Source organism: Arachis hypogaea, chromosome 1, assembly GCF_003086295.3.
Source record: "Arachis hypogaea cultivar Tifrunner chromosome 1, arahy.Tifrunner.gnm2.J5K5, whole genome shotgun sequence".
NCBI lineage: Eukaryota > Viridiplantae > Streptophyta > Magnoliopsida > Fabales > Fabaceae > Arachis > Arachis hypogaea.
In genome coordinates, this window is record NC_092036.1 from 4,889,122 (window position 1) to 4,910,050 (window position 20,929).

The 20,929-nt window shown below is 34.7% G+C and overlaps 2 protein-coding genes across 2 annotated transcripts; both read right to left on the reverse strand.

Annotated features, from left to right (window-relative positions):
* Positions 1–231: 231 nt before the first annotated feature.
* LOC112791623 (1-aminocyclopropane-1-carboxylate oxidase homolog 4) lies at positions 232–3,254 on the reverse strand. Its single transcript, XM_025834534.3, has 2 exons — positions 1,823–3,254; positions 232–710 (listed from the first exon to the last, which is right to left on the reverse strand). Exons 1-2 carry the CDS (start codon positions 2,759–2,761, stop codon positions 462–464), a joined length of 1,188 nt encoding a protein of 395 aa, XP_025690319.1. The 5' UTR covers positions 2,762–3,254; the 3' UTR covers positions 232–461.
* A 14,401-nt stretch (positions 3,255–17,655) lies between these two features.
* On the reverse strand, positions 17,656–20,350 carry LOC140178235 (uncharacterized). The gene is made up of 4 exons (XM_072213587.1): positions 20,177–20,350; positions 18,607–19,128; positions 18,369–18,522; positions 17,656–18,113 (listed from the first exon to the last, which is right to left on the reverse strand). The coding sequence occupies exons 1-4, from the start codon at positions 20,348–20,350 to the stop codon at positions 17,656–17,658; spliced, it is 1,308 nt and encodes a 435-aa protein (XP_072069688.1).
* Positions 20,351–20,929: the final 579 nt, after the last annotated feature.

Genomic DNA, 20,929 nt, shown 5'->3' on the forward strand with positions numbered 1-20,929 from the left:
TTCAATTTAAATCCTCATCTTTTTGTTTATTGTTTATTTCTTTATCATGTTACCTCCACCAAGTGACATGCACTCTTCGTTTATTGTTTATTTCTTTATCATGTTACCTCCACCAAGTGACATGCACTCTTCGCAGCTGGGGAAGGATCTTTCTTTCAGCACCACGGCAGCTCCCTTTAATTTTTTATGTTGTGTATGCATGAGAGTATAGATAGATAAAAAACGACCTCCTCATCAAAACTTCAATTTAATTTTATGAGTAGTCCTTCTTCAGTATCAAGTTACACAGGCTAAACTATATTCGAAGAAGTTGTGTTAGGACCACCCTCTTGTGAAGTTTCTTGTCTTCATTCACACAATTTATAAAAAGTAGTGAATAAGAAACACGTGACTATTAATACACTGGTGAAATATGAAGACAATAGTATTCTTATAATCTATATATACAAGTGCTATCTACATCACTGCCTGAAGAAATTTGTCAATGATTTACCGTCCAACTCTTTCTTGAAGAACCTTGTCATAAATTCATTGAACGTGAAGTTTCTATAAAGAGGTGGTTTCTCTGCTGATGTTAGCTCCGGCAAAGGTCCAAAGGTTTTCTCCCTCTCACCCGGATTGAAGAAAATAGCAATTGACACTCGAGGATCTTTTGAGCAATTTGCTAATACCCGATGATCAGCACTCTTATATTCCTCGTTAGAAATTATCTGAGAGCCAAAGTAATGGATATTAGATTAGAAATCCAGGTAACAAGGAATGCAAGAATTGAAGAGCATTGAGATATTTCAAAATGAACGCAAAAATATGTGATCAAATTTTACAACATCAGTCCATTGGCTAATCCGATAGTCCATTTAACTTTGTTATCAGAGAATCTAAATATTGTGCAAGTGGCTCTGATGAGAAGATTTTCAAAAAGTATTCTTTTTGGCTATTTTTTGAAGTAATATTGCTTAACTAATAAAAACATTAAGGCTGTGTCTCACTGTCTCTACTTTGTGGAGGTATTGACTGAAATTTTGTGTCTCGAAGTTGAAATTTTAGTTCTAATCTCTATCCCTAAACACAATACTCAATCCCAATCCCACCATCTCAATTCTAGTCCCATGAAATAAACATAACCTTAGAGATAGAGACAGAAACTTTTATAATATTTTTTTTTCTAGAATTACTCTCATTTAATTTTTCAAATTTCAAATCTATTCTTTAATGACTATATTTATCTTAAACCAAACACATTGAAACATAACTTAGTCCAATACATTTTACATCAAAACAATACAAAAACTGAATTCTGGTCTCTGTCTCTCAAGAGTCTCAATCTCACCTCCAAATGCAGCATAAATATATCACAACTATCACATTTTTGTCCGCATCAAAGTTCTAGGTCCTTATACGAAAAACAGAACTTCCGTGGACTATAAGGCATTTGAAATTTTTTATGTCTAGCCCTGCCCTTAACAAATTTTCAACCTATATGTATCTAAGCCTAATGTATTTGCTATGATTAAGAAGAGAATAAGTAATGTTAGATAGTGAATTTTGTTTAGCCAAGTCATTTTTTTTAAATTATTTATTTATCTTAAATTTTACAATCTAAATCATAAATACTTAACAAAATCTTAAATCATAAATTCTAAACTCATAAAATAAAATAAAAGTCAGCTAATATTGAAGCCCTAAAAGTTAGTTTCCGGTATTTTCCCATGCAAATATACTCAATTCAATCTGGTTTTCAGAAAAGAACCAAAATAAATTTCTTTAGAAGGATGGCATCATTTGTTTGAAAAATATAAACAGAGGGTATTGGAGTTCTAACCTGAAGCAAATCTCCAATATTGAAAACCAAAGCTCCCGGAACAGGCTTCACATCAACCCAGCCATCTTTGCTTCTAACCTGCAACCCACCAACGTGGTCCTGCAAGACCACAGTAAGAGCCCCTGGGTCTGCATGAGAAGTGAGTCCCACCGTCAGATCAGGCTCAGGACAAGGAGGGTAATAATGACCAACCATCACTCTCCCTTGAACCAAACCCATCTCCGGTAACTTCTCCGCACCCAATCCCAACCCCTCACTCAACAAACCAATAACTAACTCCCCAACTCTAACCGCCTCCTTATCCCACGCCCTCACCTCTTCCCTACACACCTCAGGAATCTCCTCTGGATCCGCTGCGATTGGCCCCATCCTAATCTGCAGTGTGTCACGCCAGCTGGCAGCCTTCGAGTTATACAAGTCCACGTTCGATATGTACGATACACCCGTCCCCATTTCCCTACGGTACACCCGCGCCCTCTCCTCCGCTGGTTGCTCGTGGAACTTTTTCATGGCGGCGACGGTTCGCTCGAGAAGCTCCGGCGGGATGCCGTGATTGATCACCTGGAAGAACCCGATTGTGCTCGCGGCGCGCCGGATTTGGTCCACTACGGCGGCGCGGGAAGTTTCCACGGCGGAGAAGTCCACCGTGGGGACCTCTGATTCGGAACCGGGTCGGGGTTTGAGGTCCGATAGGGTTTCGGGTGGGTGAACGAAGAACGGTGGGAGTTTTTGGACGCCCGAGTCGACGAGGCCCTTGACTCCGTGCTTGGTTTCATCGAATTGTTTGACGGCTTTGGCACGGTCGTAATCCGGAGTGGTCGAGGCGAAAACGGTGATCGGAGGCGGAGAAGGATTGGATGACGTCATGATGATGGTGGATTTGGAGGTCAATGGGAACAAGAGTGGTTGAGACTTGAGAGGTGATGCGAGATTGAACATTGTTTGCACTATATGTAGAGGGAAGAAGGGAAGAGAAGTTACATGTGATGGGTTTGCGTGCAGTGAAGTCAGTCAGAGTGAGCAACACCGACACGCAAGTGATGTGTAAGTTGAAATACAAGATGGATGTGGGTTCGAACTTGTCCCTACAGAATATTGGACCATATGGTCATATGGATATGGTTCCGTTCATAGTAAACAAACTTAGTTTGATAGGTTTAGGAGTTTTCTTTTACCCTCTTCTCTGTCTCCCACCGGGTCAAGCAGCCATTCCGAATGTTCGCGGCGCATCTTGCGTGCGTAATCAGACAAGCTTGTTTGCGGGGAAATCTGAACCTATTGGGTTTGAGACTCGAGTAATTTGAGTTGTGTTCCTGTCTAGAACTGCTCTTCGAGGAATAGTTCAACCACACCGACTTGTAGAAAGTAAAAACTATTATTTTTTTAGCTCACATTACATATTTATATATTTTTTCATCCAAGTTCATCTAAGCTGATCCAATACAAAAATAATCTAATACCATTAAATGAGCGTGTATACATCGCTCAGAGCACCGAAATGTTAACATATTCATTCGCGCCTTGAATATGAAACATCGTTCCTTCTTCAATATTGAAACCGCTACTGGAGAATTTCGAATCTCTCTCAAAATCTCTCAAACTTCACTCATGTTCTCTGCGAAAATCCCTATTGAAAAAGAATCGCGAGAAAATTTCGAAAGGAAAAAGAAAAAACGAACGAAAACAAGAACAGAGACTGCGAAAGGTATGATAAAAATTACTGTTCATTTAAAATCTTGCAATCTCGCATTTCTCTTAATTGCATTTTAGGTTTACTGAATTGAGTTACTTCGTTTAATAGATTGATTTAATATGATTCTATTTTTTTAGCATAACTAGGGCATAGGAATGGAAATGCGTTCTTATTTTCTTTCTGTTCAGTGGAGTTGCTTATTTTCATTCATTTGATTGTTAGTGTGTTTAGTTGAGTCATTTTGCATGCAGAAATAAGTTACTTGATGATTGAATATTTATCACGTTTTTTCAGCACATGATTGGTGTTTGGTTCACTAGTGTTTGTCATTTGATTCACCTGGTTGTTAGTGCGTTTAGTTGAGTTCTCTTGCATGCATAAACGATTTACTTGATGATTGAATGTTTGTCACATTATATTCAGCACATGATCGGTGTTTGATTCACAGGTGTTTGTCATTTGATTCACCTTATTGTTAGTGCGTTCAGTTGAGTTCTTTTGCATGCAGAAATGTTTTTCTTGCTGATTGAATGTATCAATGAAATTCATGTTAGTGGAGTTGGTTATTTTAATTCATTTTATTATTAGTGTGTTTAGTTGAGTCCTTTTGCATGCAGAAATGATTTCCTTGATGACTGAATGTTTATCACGTTTTATTCAGCACATGATTGGTGTTTGGTTCACTGGTGTTTGTCATTTGATTCATCTGATTGTTATGTGTTTAGTTGAGTTCTTTTCCATGCAGAAAAGTTTTTCTTGATGATTGGATGTTTATCACGTTTTATTTAGCACATAAATGGTGTTCGGTTCAGTTGGGTTGGCCATTTTGATTCACTTTATTAAAATATGCATGATTGTGCTTGTCGGTGTATTGAGTAAAGTATTGACCAAATTTTTTTGGCTTCAGGCTCGAATATGATCCAAATATTTTGTTACACAAACTGAACAAAATCAGAGATCAAGTGATTTGGGCATCTGAAGAAATAAGACTCCCAAAAACATCTGCTGCCCTCTCCAGCCCTTATTGTAAATTCACTTCTCGGGATATAGATAGTAAATAGGATATACTTTGTTTGACTGATTGTAATTAACGCTATTTTGTTTAACTTGTTTAAAAAACTAAACAATGTATATATGTGAATATTAATGTAAATGTTATTGAAAATTTGATGTTAAATGTATATATCTTATTCAAGATGGATTAGTCCTTGTCCTGTTGATCTGAGATGTTAATATATATATATATATATATATATATATATATATATATATATATATATATATATATGTTATAACTGTCTGACTGCTGTTTTGTGCCAGGTTGATCATGAATGGAATCAGAGTATTTATCAAACATTAAGATCCCCAAAAAAACAAATGAACCGAAATTAATACACAGGGTGAACTAAAAAAAGTGCATATATCAATATATCAGAGAGATAAATTTAAAAAAATATTGCTATCAATATTTAGTTTTAGAAACTCCTAAACTCTTTGAAATAATTTTTGTAGAACTTTCTGGCTTCTTCTAGTGTCTTGAAAATCATCCTGATATTTGGGACAAATTGTTCATCCACAATACACCTGGTCTGCAGAATGAACCGAACATGTTATTATGGTGAAACAATTGTATAGTACTAAATGAATAGAACATTATCTATTATATAAAATCAAATTCAAACAGCTTTCTGCATAATGAACCAAACACGTTACTATGGTAAAATAATTGTATAGTACTAAATGAATGGAACATTATCCATTATATAAAATCAAATTCAAACAACTTTCTGCATAATGAACCGAACATGTTATTAAGGTGAAACAATTGTATAGTACTAAATGATGGAACATTATCCATTATATAAAATCAAATTCAAACAGCTTTCTACAGAATAAATCGAACACGTTATTATGGTGAAACAATTGTATAGTAGTAAATGAACAAAACATTATCCATTATATAAATTCAAAACACCTGTGTCTTCAATTGAGAGATTATCAATTCAATTCAATTCAATTCAATTCAGAACACATGCGTACATTTAATTCAATTCAATTTAACAATTGCATTCTATTCAATTCGATTAAAAAAAATCCAAACATCGTCCGTTTGATTCGTTTCAAAAGAATAATCTAAAACGCTCTCATTCAACTAATTTGAAGTTAAACCATTCATTATTTTGATAAAATATTAAAATCTGAAAACAAAGAAGATAAATCCACAAAATCGAAGAAGAAAACGAAGAAGAATATGATGAAGAAGGACGAGCAACAGAGAAAAACAACGAGCAGAAGAGAAGAAAAAAGAATAAGAACGACGAACAACAGAGATAAGATCCAAAAATTATAATACAAATCGTTAACGTTGAAGAAGAGAAGAAGAAGAAGAAGAAGAAGAAAATGTTTACATTGAAGAAGAGGTTTACGTAAATCTGTTATGTTGATAGGAGGGAGAGCGAGGGCACGCATGTATTTTACATAACTTGGGGGATAGGGGAGGCGCGTTAACAAAAAAGTGCTTGAATGACTTGGATAGATTTTTTATATGGATATGAAGCATTATGTTATTTTTTTATTAGCTTTTGTATCCAATGCTCTCTATAGCTATGATGGCCCTATTTATTATAGCTCGACGAGAACTGAATTATACTGGATCTTTTTGATTTGGTCGTGGTCCACTTGGTAGTTATCCGAACTGACTGTTTGTATGGCCGAGATATACACGGATGCTATAGAAGTGCTTTGTAACGATTTCTTCTTTAGGAAGTTTTTAATATTTAAATTTTGATTCCGAGATATAGTGTCATTGACCGAAGTATTTGAGTATAAACTAATTTGAATTGAGTTTTTTAAGTAAGAGTAAACTACTGTTTATGTCTGAAAATTGAAGATGTCAATAACTTCATGAAAAAAATTGAAATTATATCTATTAGGTAGCGTTTGTTTGTAGAGACACGACAGAACAGGACACTGAGACAAAGACAATAGGACAGAGACATTAAAAATGATGTTTTGTGTATCGTGTTTGGATACGATGGATATGACACTAATGTAATGTCCAGTATTATGTTTGGATACACATGGACAAGACTAAAATATTATATAAAATGACTAAAATAGCCATGTGATTCCAAATTTTTTAGTATAAACTAATTTAATAAATAATGAGTGTACGTAGGAGTACAGACAGTAGAAACTTGAAAAAAATATTTGAAACAGTCAAAAATTTTAATAAAAAATTATATAATAGTATTTATATTAAAATAAATTTATAAATATAATTATTTTTTTTAATTTATTATTAATATGTAGGAATACATATGGTTAATATTAACAAAAAAAATCTGAATTTGATTAATAAAAAATTTCATTTAGGTTAATAAGCCAAATTAATTTTAAATACAAAATCAGTTTTAAAAAAGAATCCATTTTTAAATGGAAAAAAATTAATTTTTGCACATAAAAATCTATTTTTATTTAAAAAAAAAATTATCTAAAATTTTATTTTTCTTTTCAAAAAATTAATTTTTCTTTAAATTATATAAAATCAATTACTATTTATAAATTATTTTTTAGCATTTTAAAATATCAATTTTACCTTTATAATATTTATCTTTTAAAAGTTTTCAGACTAATTATTTTTGTTATTATTTTTATTACAAATCAAATAATATAATATAAGGTTAAAATGATGTTGAAGTAAAAATGATAAGAAAAAAAGAAATTATCCAGTCCAATAAAATTTTTTATAAAAAGGAGAGAGTACCTGAGAAAAAAAGAGAAAGAAAAAGAACGTAGAGATAAAAAAAAGCAGGAGTAAAAAAAGTACTTTCTGAGAACAACGCAAAATAGGAAAAATAAGAAGGGGGTAACAGTGGAATAATAAAAAATAGCACCATGGACAAAAAAGAAAAAAATTCATAAAAACAGTCCATGTCCCTCTTCCAAATTCCGTGTCCATCATTGTCCTTCGTAAAAGAGTGGACACGAAAGTATAAAAAACTGTCCCGGAGACAATATGTTCAGTGTCCATGTCTTTACTTCCAAACGCATTTTAAGAATGTGCTGTCCATGTCTCCGTGTCCTGTCTCCGAAAACAAACGCTACCTTAATGATGGATTTGGTGTGTCAAAATTACTCAATAGTTAGACTGACATTAATTCCATTAATAATCCTTTTTATGTGACACGTTAAGACATTATGTGACAAATGTAATCATTATGTGTATGGCATGCTCAGCAGTGTGACCATTATAAGCCACTCTAAAACTCATTTTTTTAATTTTAAAACATTCCCCAAAAATTCATTCTAATTAGAAATCTTACTTTAAAAATTCTACGCACACAATCAAATGCAAAGACGAAGACTATTTATCCCAATTTCAAATGGGAGTTACATTAGATCTGAGAGTTCAATTTTAAAGAAAAAGCAAGATAAGATATTCGATGAGAGATGCTTTTGTGGATTGGATCTTAGATGTGGTGCTGCTGCGTTTTAGAATGTCGAATGAATTTTAAGAGGTGATTTATCTACTGTCCTCAATTGTAGATAAATTCTTGTACACTTTATTCTATTCCAAGTGAATATGCCTCTGAAGTTTCTTTTTTTTTTTTGTCTTTGGTAGACGTTAAACTGCAACTATTTATTGTGGGTGCCAAAATTGAAAGACAATAGAAAGATTTTAAAATAAATTTATCTGAAAGAAAGATGCGTTAAGATGCTTATGAGGCTAATCCCGAGCTCAAGATGCTCACGTAGATAAGAAAGTTTGAAGCTGAAGTTGCGAGACTTAAGGTGTGGATTTTGACTGTTTCTTTGCTTGTGATGCTTAGTTTTGTTTATAATGTGTATCTAGTAATGATATGAGTTATATATTGTTCTATGTATGATATCAAAATTCAATGCAATGACATTAGCCTTTTTGTGTTTAGAATGTTTGTATGATATGATTGTGGTTGATGTTGTATGGGTTTTGTGTAATAACACATGCAAGATGTAAAATTTGTCGAATGAGGTCATACAAGATATAAAAGTTGGCCAATATTATCCTGAAAATAGGGCATGTTGTGAACCAATTTTAAGTCCAAAACAATAAACAAACAATCTGTTTTAACACATAACTCAGACACTCATACATGCAATATAATTAACATTAAGAGTAATGTATCTCTTTCAATGTTGTTCTAGTCCAAGTAATCTGGCCGAGCTATAGAGCCTTCCTTCCGGGATGATAGTTGATCTATACGCCGGCCGGGATGAGCACCAAGGGGAGGAGTATCTGCAAAAAATACTTTGACGCTCAAGTTAGAGTGAGTACCAGATAATAGAGATGGTATTCAGAGTGAATATCGTACCTTTTATGTGCTTAGAGTTTTGTATTTATAGAGTTATTATGCTATAGGTGGTTATTTCGTGGTCCTAGTATTTTGATAACCACTTCTGTACGTGTTCATATGGTTCCGTTATAGCCGAGATTCTCTCTAACTGAAATAGGCACGTTTTATTTATTTTATTCAAATTCTGATTTATAGGTAAATTTTAGGCCGAGGTATAGGTTTTATTGGCCGAGTTATAGGTAATGGATCAAGACTTGCTCTCCGAATAACAAGTGGCAATTACCGAGTAATACGGAATGGACCAAATTGCAACGGCTGAATTATAGCTTGTAGTTGCCGAATTATAGTAACCAGATCATAGCCTCCAAGCTTGACCTGTTTATTTTTAAGAGAAGCAGGTTGAGCTTTTATAAAAATTGAGTTATAACTTGTAGGATATAGAAGAGATGCGGTTGTGTTATAATTCAGAGATATGAGGATCAGCCCCCAAGATCAACTTGATAATATTGAAAATAAAGTTGGGCAAGATTGTCATTAGGAAAGGTGTTGCTTATACCAATATATTGTTGAACGAGATTGTTTGTTAGACTGACGCCGACTTATAGGTGTCGGTATGCTTGGACTGATTTCGACTTATAATTATCGGTCTGTTTGAAGTGATTCCGACTTATAAGGGTCAAATTGTTAGCGATGACTCCGACTTATAGTTGCCAGTTTATTGGAAATGATTACGACTTATAGTTGTCGATGAGTGATTGAAGGCTGAGTTTGCTCTTAGATTGAAAGATGAATTTGTTCTCGGATTGTTGTAATGATTGATTATATAAAATGATAAACTATGTAAAAATGGAGCAATTTGGATACGTAGAATAGATATCTTAAAGAAGTTATAATGTATTCAAATTAATGACATCAGATACCTTCACCAGTCGATTTTGAATTCCCTATTTGTGCTGACATTATAAATGCAAATTTTAAATTTATTGGCTACAGTTAAAACTACGCTCCGTCATTCCGAAAATAGATAATTAAAGAAAATGGAAAAAACATGAATAAGACATATGAGCATTGAGCAATTAAAATGCAGTTGAAGAACAAAATAATAATTACTAACAATAACAATATAAACAATAAACAGAGAAGTTTTCAATAATAAATAAAAACAATTGAGAAAGAATAAGAAAACATGTATCTTATTAACGTGTCAATAGGTATACAAGTTGTTTCGCTGAAAATTAATTAGAAAGTGTCGTTACCGTTGTAAGTTGCTTGAAATTTTTATTGACAGCAACATAAGAAGAGAAAAAGGAATCGACATAAGAATAAATGTGGTGAATACAGCAAAGCAATGTAAAATAGGGAATAAAGCAAATACTTATTTATGAGTAATACATGAATTTAAAATGAACATAAAAAAATTCACTATTACTAAAAGGATAGAATAGATGATAAGTTTCTGAACCAGCACATTGAAATTATGAGATTAGTCGTATTTGATTATTTGGATCTTATATAATTTTACTCTTGATGATCATGTACCAAAGATAAGAAAATCAATTTTTTTTATCAAATGCTTGTAAATTGTACTAACACAATTTCTGATGAAAACATGAAAGTTGAGCATGTATTATATGCAACTAGAATTATATAACACTAGATGATATTACTAGAAAAATTTGAAAAGATTTGTATTGAGCTGCGGGATCTTGCTCATTGTGCCGGCCTTAATTGGGAGAAAATCAAGTTTGAATCTTCATCTATGCTTTCATTACAGTGAGTGATGTTCATGCCCTTGATTTCACTACAACAATATAGATTATTTTTTAGGGTTATAATGTGTAAAAGAAAATTAAAATTTATCAAAAAAAACAAATTTTGACACTATTTTAACTATGAAAATATGTTAATAAAAGTTTTGTCAAAAATAGTATTTTTAACATATAAGCGATTGTGAAAAAAATTTAAATCTTATTTTGATAAATATTGGCTGTCAAAAATAATTTGTTAGAAAATTTTGAGAACATATTTTCTGTGATACTTATTAATTGTCAAAAATACTATTTATTTTGATACTTATTGACTATAAAATATTCTCAACAAAAAATTTTAACAAAGAATGAGATGTGATCTTGAAACTAAAGAATAAATTGAGATTTTGAAGATAAAGAATGAGTAGTATAATCCTAAACTGAGAGTAGTGTGATGTCAAAATTAACAGAGCTCAAAGAAGAAAAAAAATAGTAGAGTAAATTGAAAACAAATGAATGTCAAAATTGAGGAGTAATTTTCTACGGTAAAATTTTTCGTCAAAAAAATATAGAAAATTTGACATTTGTGATATTTGTCAAAAATATATATTAATTTTGACATTTAATTATAGTGTTAAAAAATAAAGTGTCAAAATAACTCTATTTTCTTGTAGTGTTTGAAGCTTTATCAAAATTTTAACAATGGCTAATGCAATTTTTGCTTCTATTTCTTTTAAACAAGAGTTCGGCTAAAATTATTAGCTTTCAATAATTGATAATGATAGATATAAAGGTAAATCGATCATGTACAAAAACATAACAGCAAAGAATAGATAATAGCAAAAATTGATATATTTTATATCATGTTTATTTTTTCACTAATCAAATTACTTATAAAGACATCATAATTTTTTTTAATTTATTGCGAATAAAAAATTATCAAATATTGTGATATTATACTAGATAAGGCATAAATAAAATTGAGTAGCAAACATTTCCAGAATATGTAAATTGCAAAAATAATGTATATGTCACTTGAAAATTTGTTCAAAAATATTATAAAAAATTGTTAAAATTGGTTAAAAAATTTGAATATAATACCAACTTTATGGATATAATTTCTCTTTACTTAGATAAAAATTTGTGTGAACTGTTTCCGCTATATTAGTGTTGGTAACCGAGTCAGGTATGTGGATGATTGTAGATGACAATCTGATTGTGGATTTTTTAGTTGAGTATATTTTGGCAAATAAATTGTTGGGTGTGCTTGAGATGTTAAAGATTAAATCTGATAGAGTGGTAGTGAATAGATAAATATTGAAGATACATACTGCTAAAATGTTATTAATTGAAATGTGGGTTGTTTTTGTTGTAGGTGAGAAGGTGTCTAATGTAACATTAGCCGGGCTTAAGGCCTGGGTGAAGAAAAGAAAGGCTGCTGAAAGAGAAGGATTGACCACCATTCGTGAAAAGGATAGTGGAGTAGTGGAGTTTACGCAGCTGAGTACTAAGGCCAAAACAATTATATTAAAAAGAAAGAAAGAAAAAAAGGTTGATATGTCTGGGCATGAAAAACTGGACTCTATGCAAATGAAAGGAAAAGTTGAAGAAGAAAATGTTGGAGAGTCATTATCAATTTAGAAGAGTCAGAAATTGCTACATGGCTACTATGGTGACGAAGATTCTGATTCATTGTGGGTCGAGCATTATCAATTTGGTAGTCTTGCCAATCAAGTGGCTCAATCTACCGAGGATATTCAACAAGTGAAAGGCATCGGTGATCTCAGTATCGATCACTATCTCCAGGTGTTAGTTGATATTGATGTGTTTGTTGTGGTTGGTTTTCAAATTTGCAGTCTATCAATGATTTTGTATTTTGGGTTTGTGGGTAATGGGTGCAAGATTCCTAAGTATTGGTCGGACACGGGAGTTAAAACATGCGAAGACTAGAAATAATGATGATGAGCTGAAAAAGATTACCAATGCAATGCTTTTGAAGGAAGAAAGAAAAGACAATATCTGGGATGGCAGAGGCGGTGAAGGAAAACTGATGTTGCATGTTCGGTTTATGCGAATAGGTTTGATTAGTGCATTTTGCTTTTGATAGTAGTTGACGATGAACTTCTACCGAGGGTTTTGGTGTTTGTTTTTTTTTATTAATTATTAGCTATAATTTGATTGGTATAACTTGAATGTTTGTTAGTTACGTATTCGGGGTTTACCGAGTTGCAAAGTTCTATGATTCATTTGATTGTTAAATGTGCCGTTGTATTTGTAAGTAAGGATGTACCATGAGTAATTGCAATGATTAAGTAGATGGTATGGTTTGAGCGTAATTTCAATTTTCATTATTATAATATAGAACTTATGGTATTTGGACTATAAAGATGTAACGAAATGAAAAGAGCTAGACATGAAACAATTAAATGCATGCTATCTATTGACCATTGTAGGTAGGAGGTGTGGGTGGATCTTGTGTTTTTTAGACTGCGTTTGTTTACAAAGACAGGACACTGAGACAAGGACACAAAGACACAAAATTGTATTTGATAGAGGAGACATGGATAGAGACAATGTGTTCAGGGACACTGAATTAGTGTATTTTGTGTCCATCCTGACAGGAAGGACACAGAGACACTAATAAGGGACACAACTTATTTTTCATTTTTTCTTTCATTCTAGTTAATTTTTTATAATTTATTCTAATTTATCACCAAACATGATATAAGAACACAAAATTTTGTGTCTCTATCTTTTATGTCTTGTTCTTAGTGTCTTGTCTTGTTCTGTTCTCAGAAACAAACACAGCCTTAGATTATAAGGGATCAACTTATGATTGGGTTGTGTTGCTGTTTTCTTTATCACCTCGACTATTCTGTTGCAAAAGTTCGGTCACCCTTTGAGTTTCAGCCTTAAGGGACTCATTTATAGCTATTAGTTTTTCCTGAGAGGAAATCGGGATGATTGGATTTTGTGGTTCTATCATTGGTCAAATGCCTACAAAATGAACGAAAATGAGGGAGATAGCTAGGCGAAAAAAAAAAGAAAGAAATAAGAGCAGAGGTGGGGTAAAGTTAAATTCTTTGGCCCCACGGTGGGAGCCAAATATTCTGGTCCAAGTAATATGGCCGAGCTATTGAGCCTTCCTTCCGAGATGATGGTTGATCTATACGTCGGCCGAGATGAGCACCAAAGGGAGGAGTAACTGCAAAAAGCACTCCGACGCTCAAGTTAGAGTAAGTACCAGATAATAAAGATGGTATTTAGAGTGAATAGCGTACCTTTTATGTGCTTAGAGTTTTGTATTTATAGAGTTATTATGCTATAGGTGGTTATTCCGTGATCCTAGTATTTTGGTAACCACTTCTATACTTGTTCATATGGTTCCGTTATAGTCGAGATTCTCTCTAACTGAAATAGGCACATTTTATTTATTTTATTCAAATTCTGATTTATAGGTAAATTTTAGGTTGAGGTATAGGTTTCATTGGCCAAGTTATAGGTAATGAATCAAGACTTGCTCTCCGAATAATAGGTGGCAATCACCGAGTAATACAGAATGGACCAAATTGTAACGGCCGAATTATAACTTATAGTTGCTGAGTTATAGTGACCAGATCAAATATAATCAATTCAAACAAAATACCAAAGCAAGCAAAATAAAGTAAAATCAAGTCAACAAACAGATCCATCAAAATAACCTAAACCACACATAAAGAGTCTATTGTCTCTTCTCAATAAAAAAAATCTTAAAACAAAACACTTCAATAACCCTATATACAAAATTGAGAAATCAATAACACGAGTAGAATCAGACAAAAACAAAATTACATACCTACAATTGACACAAGCAGTACAAACAACTAGAGGTTCCAACAACAGCTATCTCCTCAGCAGCAAAGAAACGATACCAGTCAAGATGGTGGGCTCGCAACGTCTCCAACTAACTTTCTTTATAGAGTACAAAAATGAGGAACGAAAATGGTGGAGGTCAATAAAAAAGATGGACAACTTAGCTCTTTTACCTATGCTCTTGAAACACATCAATTCAAAATCCTTATCTAATTTCCAAGGACAAATTATCTATGTGTATAATGTTTAATAATTATATTTTTAATGCAAATTAAACAAAAATTGCTTTGTAATGCCTTGATGTGCTACATAAAAAGGATTACTAATAGAACTAACGGCAAACTAACAGTTAAGTAGTTTTAACATACAGAGCTAATTATTGATGGGTATAAATATAATTTCATTTTTTTTATAGACAAAAATGTTAGCATTTTTATTTTTTATAGGCCAAAATAGTAATTTACTCTTTAAATAAATATTTAAATTAGTTCTTAAAATTGGAGCGACGCTGAGAATTGTTGTAGCTTTTTGTTATATTGTGTGTTGCTTCATAACTCATCTCTTTTATTTACAATAAACCCTAGTTATAGCATGTGATGAATCTGGTGACCTTCCAATTTCTGATGATGAAACTGATGATGGTGGGTATGAAATTGTCGAAGATGAGTTATACAAGCTCTACTACCTAAATTTGAAGACGGTAATTCTGATGAGGAGGAGGTCCATGCATGAAAAGTAAGGAAGAAGGCCAAGGTGTACACAACACAATAACATGACAACTCACCTCATGATGAGAAAGTTGATCATGCACAAATGGAAGTTGAGGATGACCCTTTTGTTAAAGCATTTCATGGAAAAATTTCGGTCTCACAATGAGTTTAGTGAGGAGAATTTTTTTGATTATGAATCTAAGTACTTTCACATTTCTATTGTGCTACAATAAAAGATGTTGGGGAAATTGAAGGTTTAATTATTCTGTAGGTCTTATAGTTTCATCGAATTTTCAATTAGGTCTTTATACTTTTTTTCTTTTCAATTGAGTCCCTGTAATTGAAGGCCTGTCAACCAAAATCTGAGTCCCCCATCCCTACAGGTATTAAAAACAGAAACATAATCCATTTAAAGTAACATCAGTACAGCCACAACAATCAACATTTAAGAATAAACAAAATTTATCATCCAATGCCATAGTAGCTCCATTCAATCACATAATTTGAAAAAAAGGTTCAGACTTTCATAAGTTGAAACCATCAGCATACATTACACTTTCACAAATCTCCCATTAAAAGTAAAATCCATTTAATAAAAATAGAAGTCGAATCCATTTAAAGCACCACCATCACAGCAACAACAGTCAAACAATGCCATATTTTTTTTTGAAAAAAATAACACAAATATCAACTTTTAACACTGAAAAAATTAGGATTTTTTCTTTGTCACTTACTTGCAGAAACTTTGATTGCAAAGAGATGGAGCAGAGGCGTGGTCGGAGGCTCGACAATGTGCGGCACGGTGACTCCAAGTGAGGGCCTTCATTGCGGCGGAAGGAAGACGCCTTGGCCGGACAAACCGTGGAGAAGACCTCTGACAACAACAACGCACAAGGGCCCAGCGCAGAGAGAGGGCGACGGAGGGGACACCAGCAACCGTCTGTTGCAGTCGATGGCAGACACACACGCCGTTGACGGAGGCAGGAGACAGAGAAGACAAGAAAAACTTAGTATTTCTTTTTTTTCTTAGGAATGAAATGTAAGGGGTTATTTGGGTATTAGGGAAAAATTCAAATTATTTCACCAAGCCTCTATAGCTAATTGCCAAGAATATTCCTTTTTTATGAAGAATATTATGTTATCTCAAATGGTACAGTGACGTCAGGGACTTAATTGAAAAAAAAAGGTACAGGGACCCAATTGAAAAAAAAAAGTATAGGGACCTAATTGAAAATTCGGTAAAACTATAGAGACCTATAGAGTAATTAAACCGAAATTGAATTCCGATTTGTGTACTCTGATATAACTCAATCAAATTAGATATGTCAACTAAAGTTAACAGTATACATAAGGAATTTGTGGAAGGACAAATAGTGTCCAATATTTACAATCTTTGAGAACTTATTTAATAATTTTTATCGTTTAAAGACTAATTTGATCGAAGTCGATATCCTCAAAAATTTAATTGTCACATACTCACATTACTCTTTTAATTTTTTTTCTGATTTGAGTCGCAATATTTTTTTTTTTTTTGGACAAAGCCTTGGGTCAGATAACTGACCCGGCAGAGACAAACAAAACACACACTCACCCCATGACCCAACCCAGTTCAGGAGCCACCCTAAGGATCAAAATTCAACGCCTTCTTCAGTAATGCTCTGTTAGCACGTTGCCAGTGTCCACAGAGGTTCCATCGAAAGGCTGGGGATTTCTTGCATGGATCTGAACCCGACTTCGTTCATTGTCATTGAAACCGTCAGCCCGGAATCAGAAACTTTCCTTTTGAGATGTTCCATTGCCGCCGTTGCCCCGATTCATTGAAGAACCCAGGCAGACATCCAGAACAAGGAAACCATTTGACCCGACTGTAGGAGGATAACACATACTGTTCGAAGGCTCTCTGGTTGAGAATATCATTGTCGCCGGAAGCTCTAATACAGCTTGAAGACCTTGATGCATGGATCTGAAGTCTGTGGCGTTCGTTTGTGGTCGTTAATCTCGACCTGAATCTGCCCGGAATCATTCTGGAAAATCCGTTACCGCTACCCGTCGCCGACCCCAAAAGTTGATGCCCCTGGTGGTGAATCCGCCGTGAGTGGGTCTTTGCCAGTTCCTAGTCTCGAAGACAATGATTTCTCTTCTGCCATGGTAACCGGTTAGTTACTCCTCCTGCTCTGACCTCTCTTTTCCATTCGATTCGTCTGTTTTGCGTGGAGACCGCGATTGACTAAATTTGGAAACAAATACAGATCACAGCCAGAGGAGCGAAGAACGGGACATAAACCCTACAACAGTCCTGCCATTCAACAAAGCACCAACTCCAATCCAGTATCTAACAGAAAAAGGAAGCAGCATGCATGCTATTTTATCCCCTCCTGCCAAGGAAGGTGCCAGCCTCTGCTTTCAACAAACCCTTGAAGTTTCAACCTGCAATCAAAGTAAGCCTCTATCTAATTAAACTGAAATTCAATTGGTCCAAAACAAACTGGCATATTCATGATCTGCTCGCCCAATGCAGCGACAAACAGCGCTCTTCATTCAATATGTTCATGACGGATTGTGGCTTACAGCTGGGCCAATTCTGTCCAAGAGAGCCGTGAGCTGTAAGCTTAGCTACCTCATGGGCTAGGGCATTCCCTTCTCTAGGCACCCAGGTAAACCCAAAATTTGAGATATTCCGCACTAAATCCAAAATGTCATCCAAGATAACTTGAATTTCTGCAATTGATGCCTTTGATTTGAGGGCTTGGATGAGTTTCAAACTGTCAGATTCAAAAATAACTCGTTGCAATTGAAAGTTCTGAGCTAATATTACTGCTTCTCTAACCGCTAAAGCTTCCGCAGCTAAAGGCGAGGAAGCCGCAATTCTAGAGTTTGAGGCTGTGAGAAGGTTTCCAACATGGTCTCTTAACACCGCCGCTGTTGCTCCTCCAGAGAACACTTCAAGGAACGCTGCATCAACATTGCACTTAATTCATCCTGGCAGAGGCGGCCTCCAGGTAACCCTTCTAACTGTCCTCCTAGTATCCATAGAAGTTATAGATGGTACTTCTGCGGAATCTGCAAATTTTGTTTCCATTTGTTTAGCCTTGTTAATCACTAGGAAAGGGTTAGGTTTGGATCTGTGATGCACTGCTAGATTTCTCGCTTTCCACACTTCCCATGCCAAAAAACCTACTCTGCTACTACACAAGTCATAATCAGTACCTGTGCATACCTTCATTTTTTCAAAAAGATCCATTATCCATTTTCCAAAAGATGTGACTGTATGGGCCGTAGGACAGCACTGAATTTGGGCTCCAAACCACGCAGCCCTTGTCCAAGGGCAGAGCAGCAGCGCATGCTCCGTGGACTCTGGTTCCTGCAAACAAATAGGGCAAGTAGGAGTGTTGGAAATTTTTTTATTATAAAGATTCTGCAAGACCGGTAAAATGTTATGCGAGACCCGCCATAGGAAGGTTCTGATCTTTTGAGGCACTTTCAGTTTCCAAATGTCCCTCCATAGGTCGTTAAAGTCATCACTAGTTGATGGAACACTGCTATCATTGATATGCTGCTCTTTTCTGGCAACATGGTATCCCGTTTTGACAGTGTACTTTCCATCTTCTTTTAGAGGCCAACTGAATTTATCTTCTCTACCAATAACACTCACAGGGGTCCTAATGATCTTTCCTATGGTATCCCCATCAAAATGTTTCCTTAACTCACTTACATTCCACCCCTGTCCTACACTAATTAGCTCCTTTACAAAGGTGACATCGTTACTCATAATAACAGGTCTCTTATTCATGTTCAATATCCAATTATCTTCCAAAATCCTCACTTTATCTCCGTTCCCAATCAACCATCTACCATTTCTCAAAAGAAAGTCCTTACCATGCACAATACTTTTCCAGATCCAAGATGCTCCCTTCCCAGCCTTAGACACTTTGAAGTCCTCATTCGGAAAGTACACAGCCTTAAGCACCTGCACCCACACCGCATTAGGGTATTCGAAAACCCGCCAAGCTTGCTTTGCCAAGTGAGCTAAATTTTGACTGTAAAAATCCTTAAAACCAATTCCTCCATCCCTCTTGCATGCACAAATTTTATCCCAACTCCTCCAATGAATACCCCTATCCTTACCAGTAGAGGCTGAAGGTTGTGGTAGGCTTAGAGAAGGGGGGTTGAATCTATGCCTCCTTTTAATTTGCTGTTTTGACTCTTTTTAAGCAAGGCTACAAATCTGATTCTGTTTGAACTCAGCAGCGGAAATTTGTGAGACAATTTATTTTTGTCTCATGAATAACAGAAAACAGAACATGACAGAGAAGAAAAAGCTAACACCAGCATATATCCTGGTTCGGTTGCTTTGTGCTATGCAACCTACATCCAGTCTCCTCCACAAATATAGAAGAATTTCACTATAGTTAACAGTATTACATACACCAATTTCACACTCAAGTTCTAGCCTAACTTGACATTGGCTATGCTAACACCTAACTATTTTCTCTTAGTGCTAACTCAACTAAGAAAGGGATACCAAACAAGTACAAGATACAAGACACTTAACCAACCTAAAGAAATCTGAAAATAACTCTAGGCTTTTCTCTCAAGTGTATTTCTCAACCTTTTCACTCATGGCTTTTTCTTAAGCTTTCTCACTTTGCCTTTTCTCTCAAGAAATTACAGAAAGATAAGCTTAGAAAAATACATTACAATCTGTAAAACATGAAGGAGATTGACTTCATCAGCAGCCTCTTAGCTATGTGTAAAACCAGATTCGCAAACCTCAGATGCAGTTCTTCAGTATTGGCCGAATGCCTCTTTGAAAGAAAGCATTATCCAAGTAGAGGAACTCCTTAACAGAACACTGTTCTTACACTCTGGTTTTCTCTCCCTGTCTTGAATGAACAGCAAGCTCCTCTTTTATCTTCATGCACGTTTCTTGGTTCTTCATCCAAGGTCAACACCTTGAGCCTTGAGCTTCACCAACTCACAGATTCACTTTTTCATTTTTAACATCAAAGAGTAACCTTTGCTTCTGACTTTTTCAACTTGTCCGAAAGCCATGAAGAAGTAACTGAACTTGTTTTCCAATGGTCAACCAAATCTGAACCCTTGAATACCAACTTGATCCCCAAGTCTTGATTAAGACCGTAGATACACAGCAGAAATAGGGCAGAGAGCAACTTTCCCTTCAAAGCCATTTTCGGATAGAGCAGAGAGTAGGGGAGAAAGGGTGAAGATCTGATGCATGCAAGATGATATGATTTACCTTTCTTAAGCTTGATTTAGCTTGGGATTTCAGTTTTAGCTTCTGTGCTTCAAGCTTCAATTCTCTCTCTCTTGCTTCTTTGGTTAAAGGCTTATGGAAGAGGCTCTTTCTCTTTCTTACTTTTCTGAAGCCTTGATATGACCTGATTTGAGAGGAGAGGGACGTTGCCTTGGTTTGAGCAAGATGGTGGGAGATTGAAAACACTTTCAAGCTTGGATCGGGTTCTTCTCTTTTTGGCCCGGTGCCTTGCTATGCTTCTTTGTTTGATATGAATGACTTGGGCTTTACTTTTCATTCAGCCCATTAGCTTTGTTTTGTTATTCATTCAACTTGGGCTGCCAAAAATGAAGTGTGACCTGCAACATAGCATAAATAATTAGTAATGTGTACTTATTAATTTAACCACTCTAATTATTTATTTTGCCAAAAATAATGTTTGTCATCACTAATTATTTTGGTTAATTTCTTAACTCAACAATCTCCCCCTTGATGACAAACATGATTTAAGCAA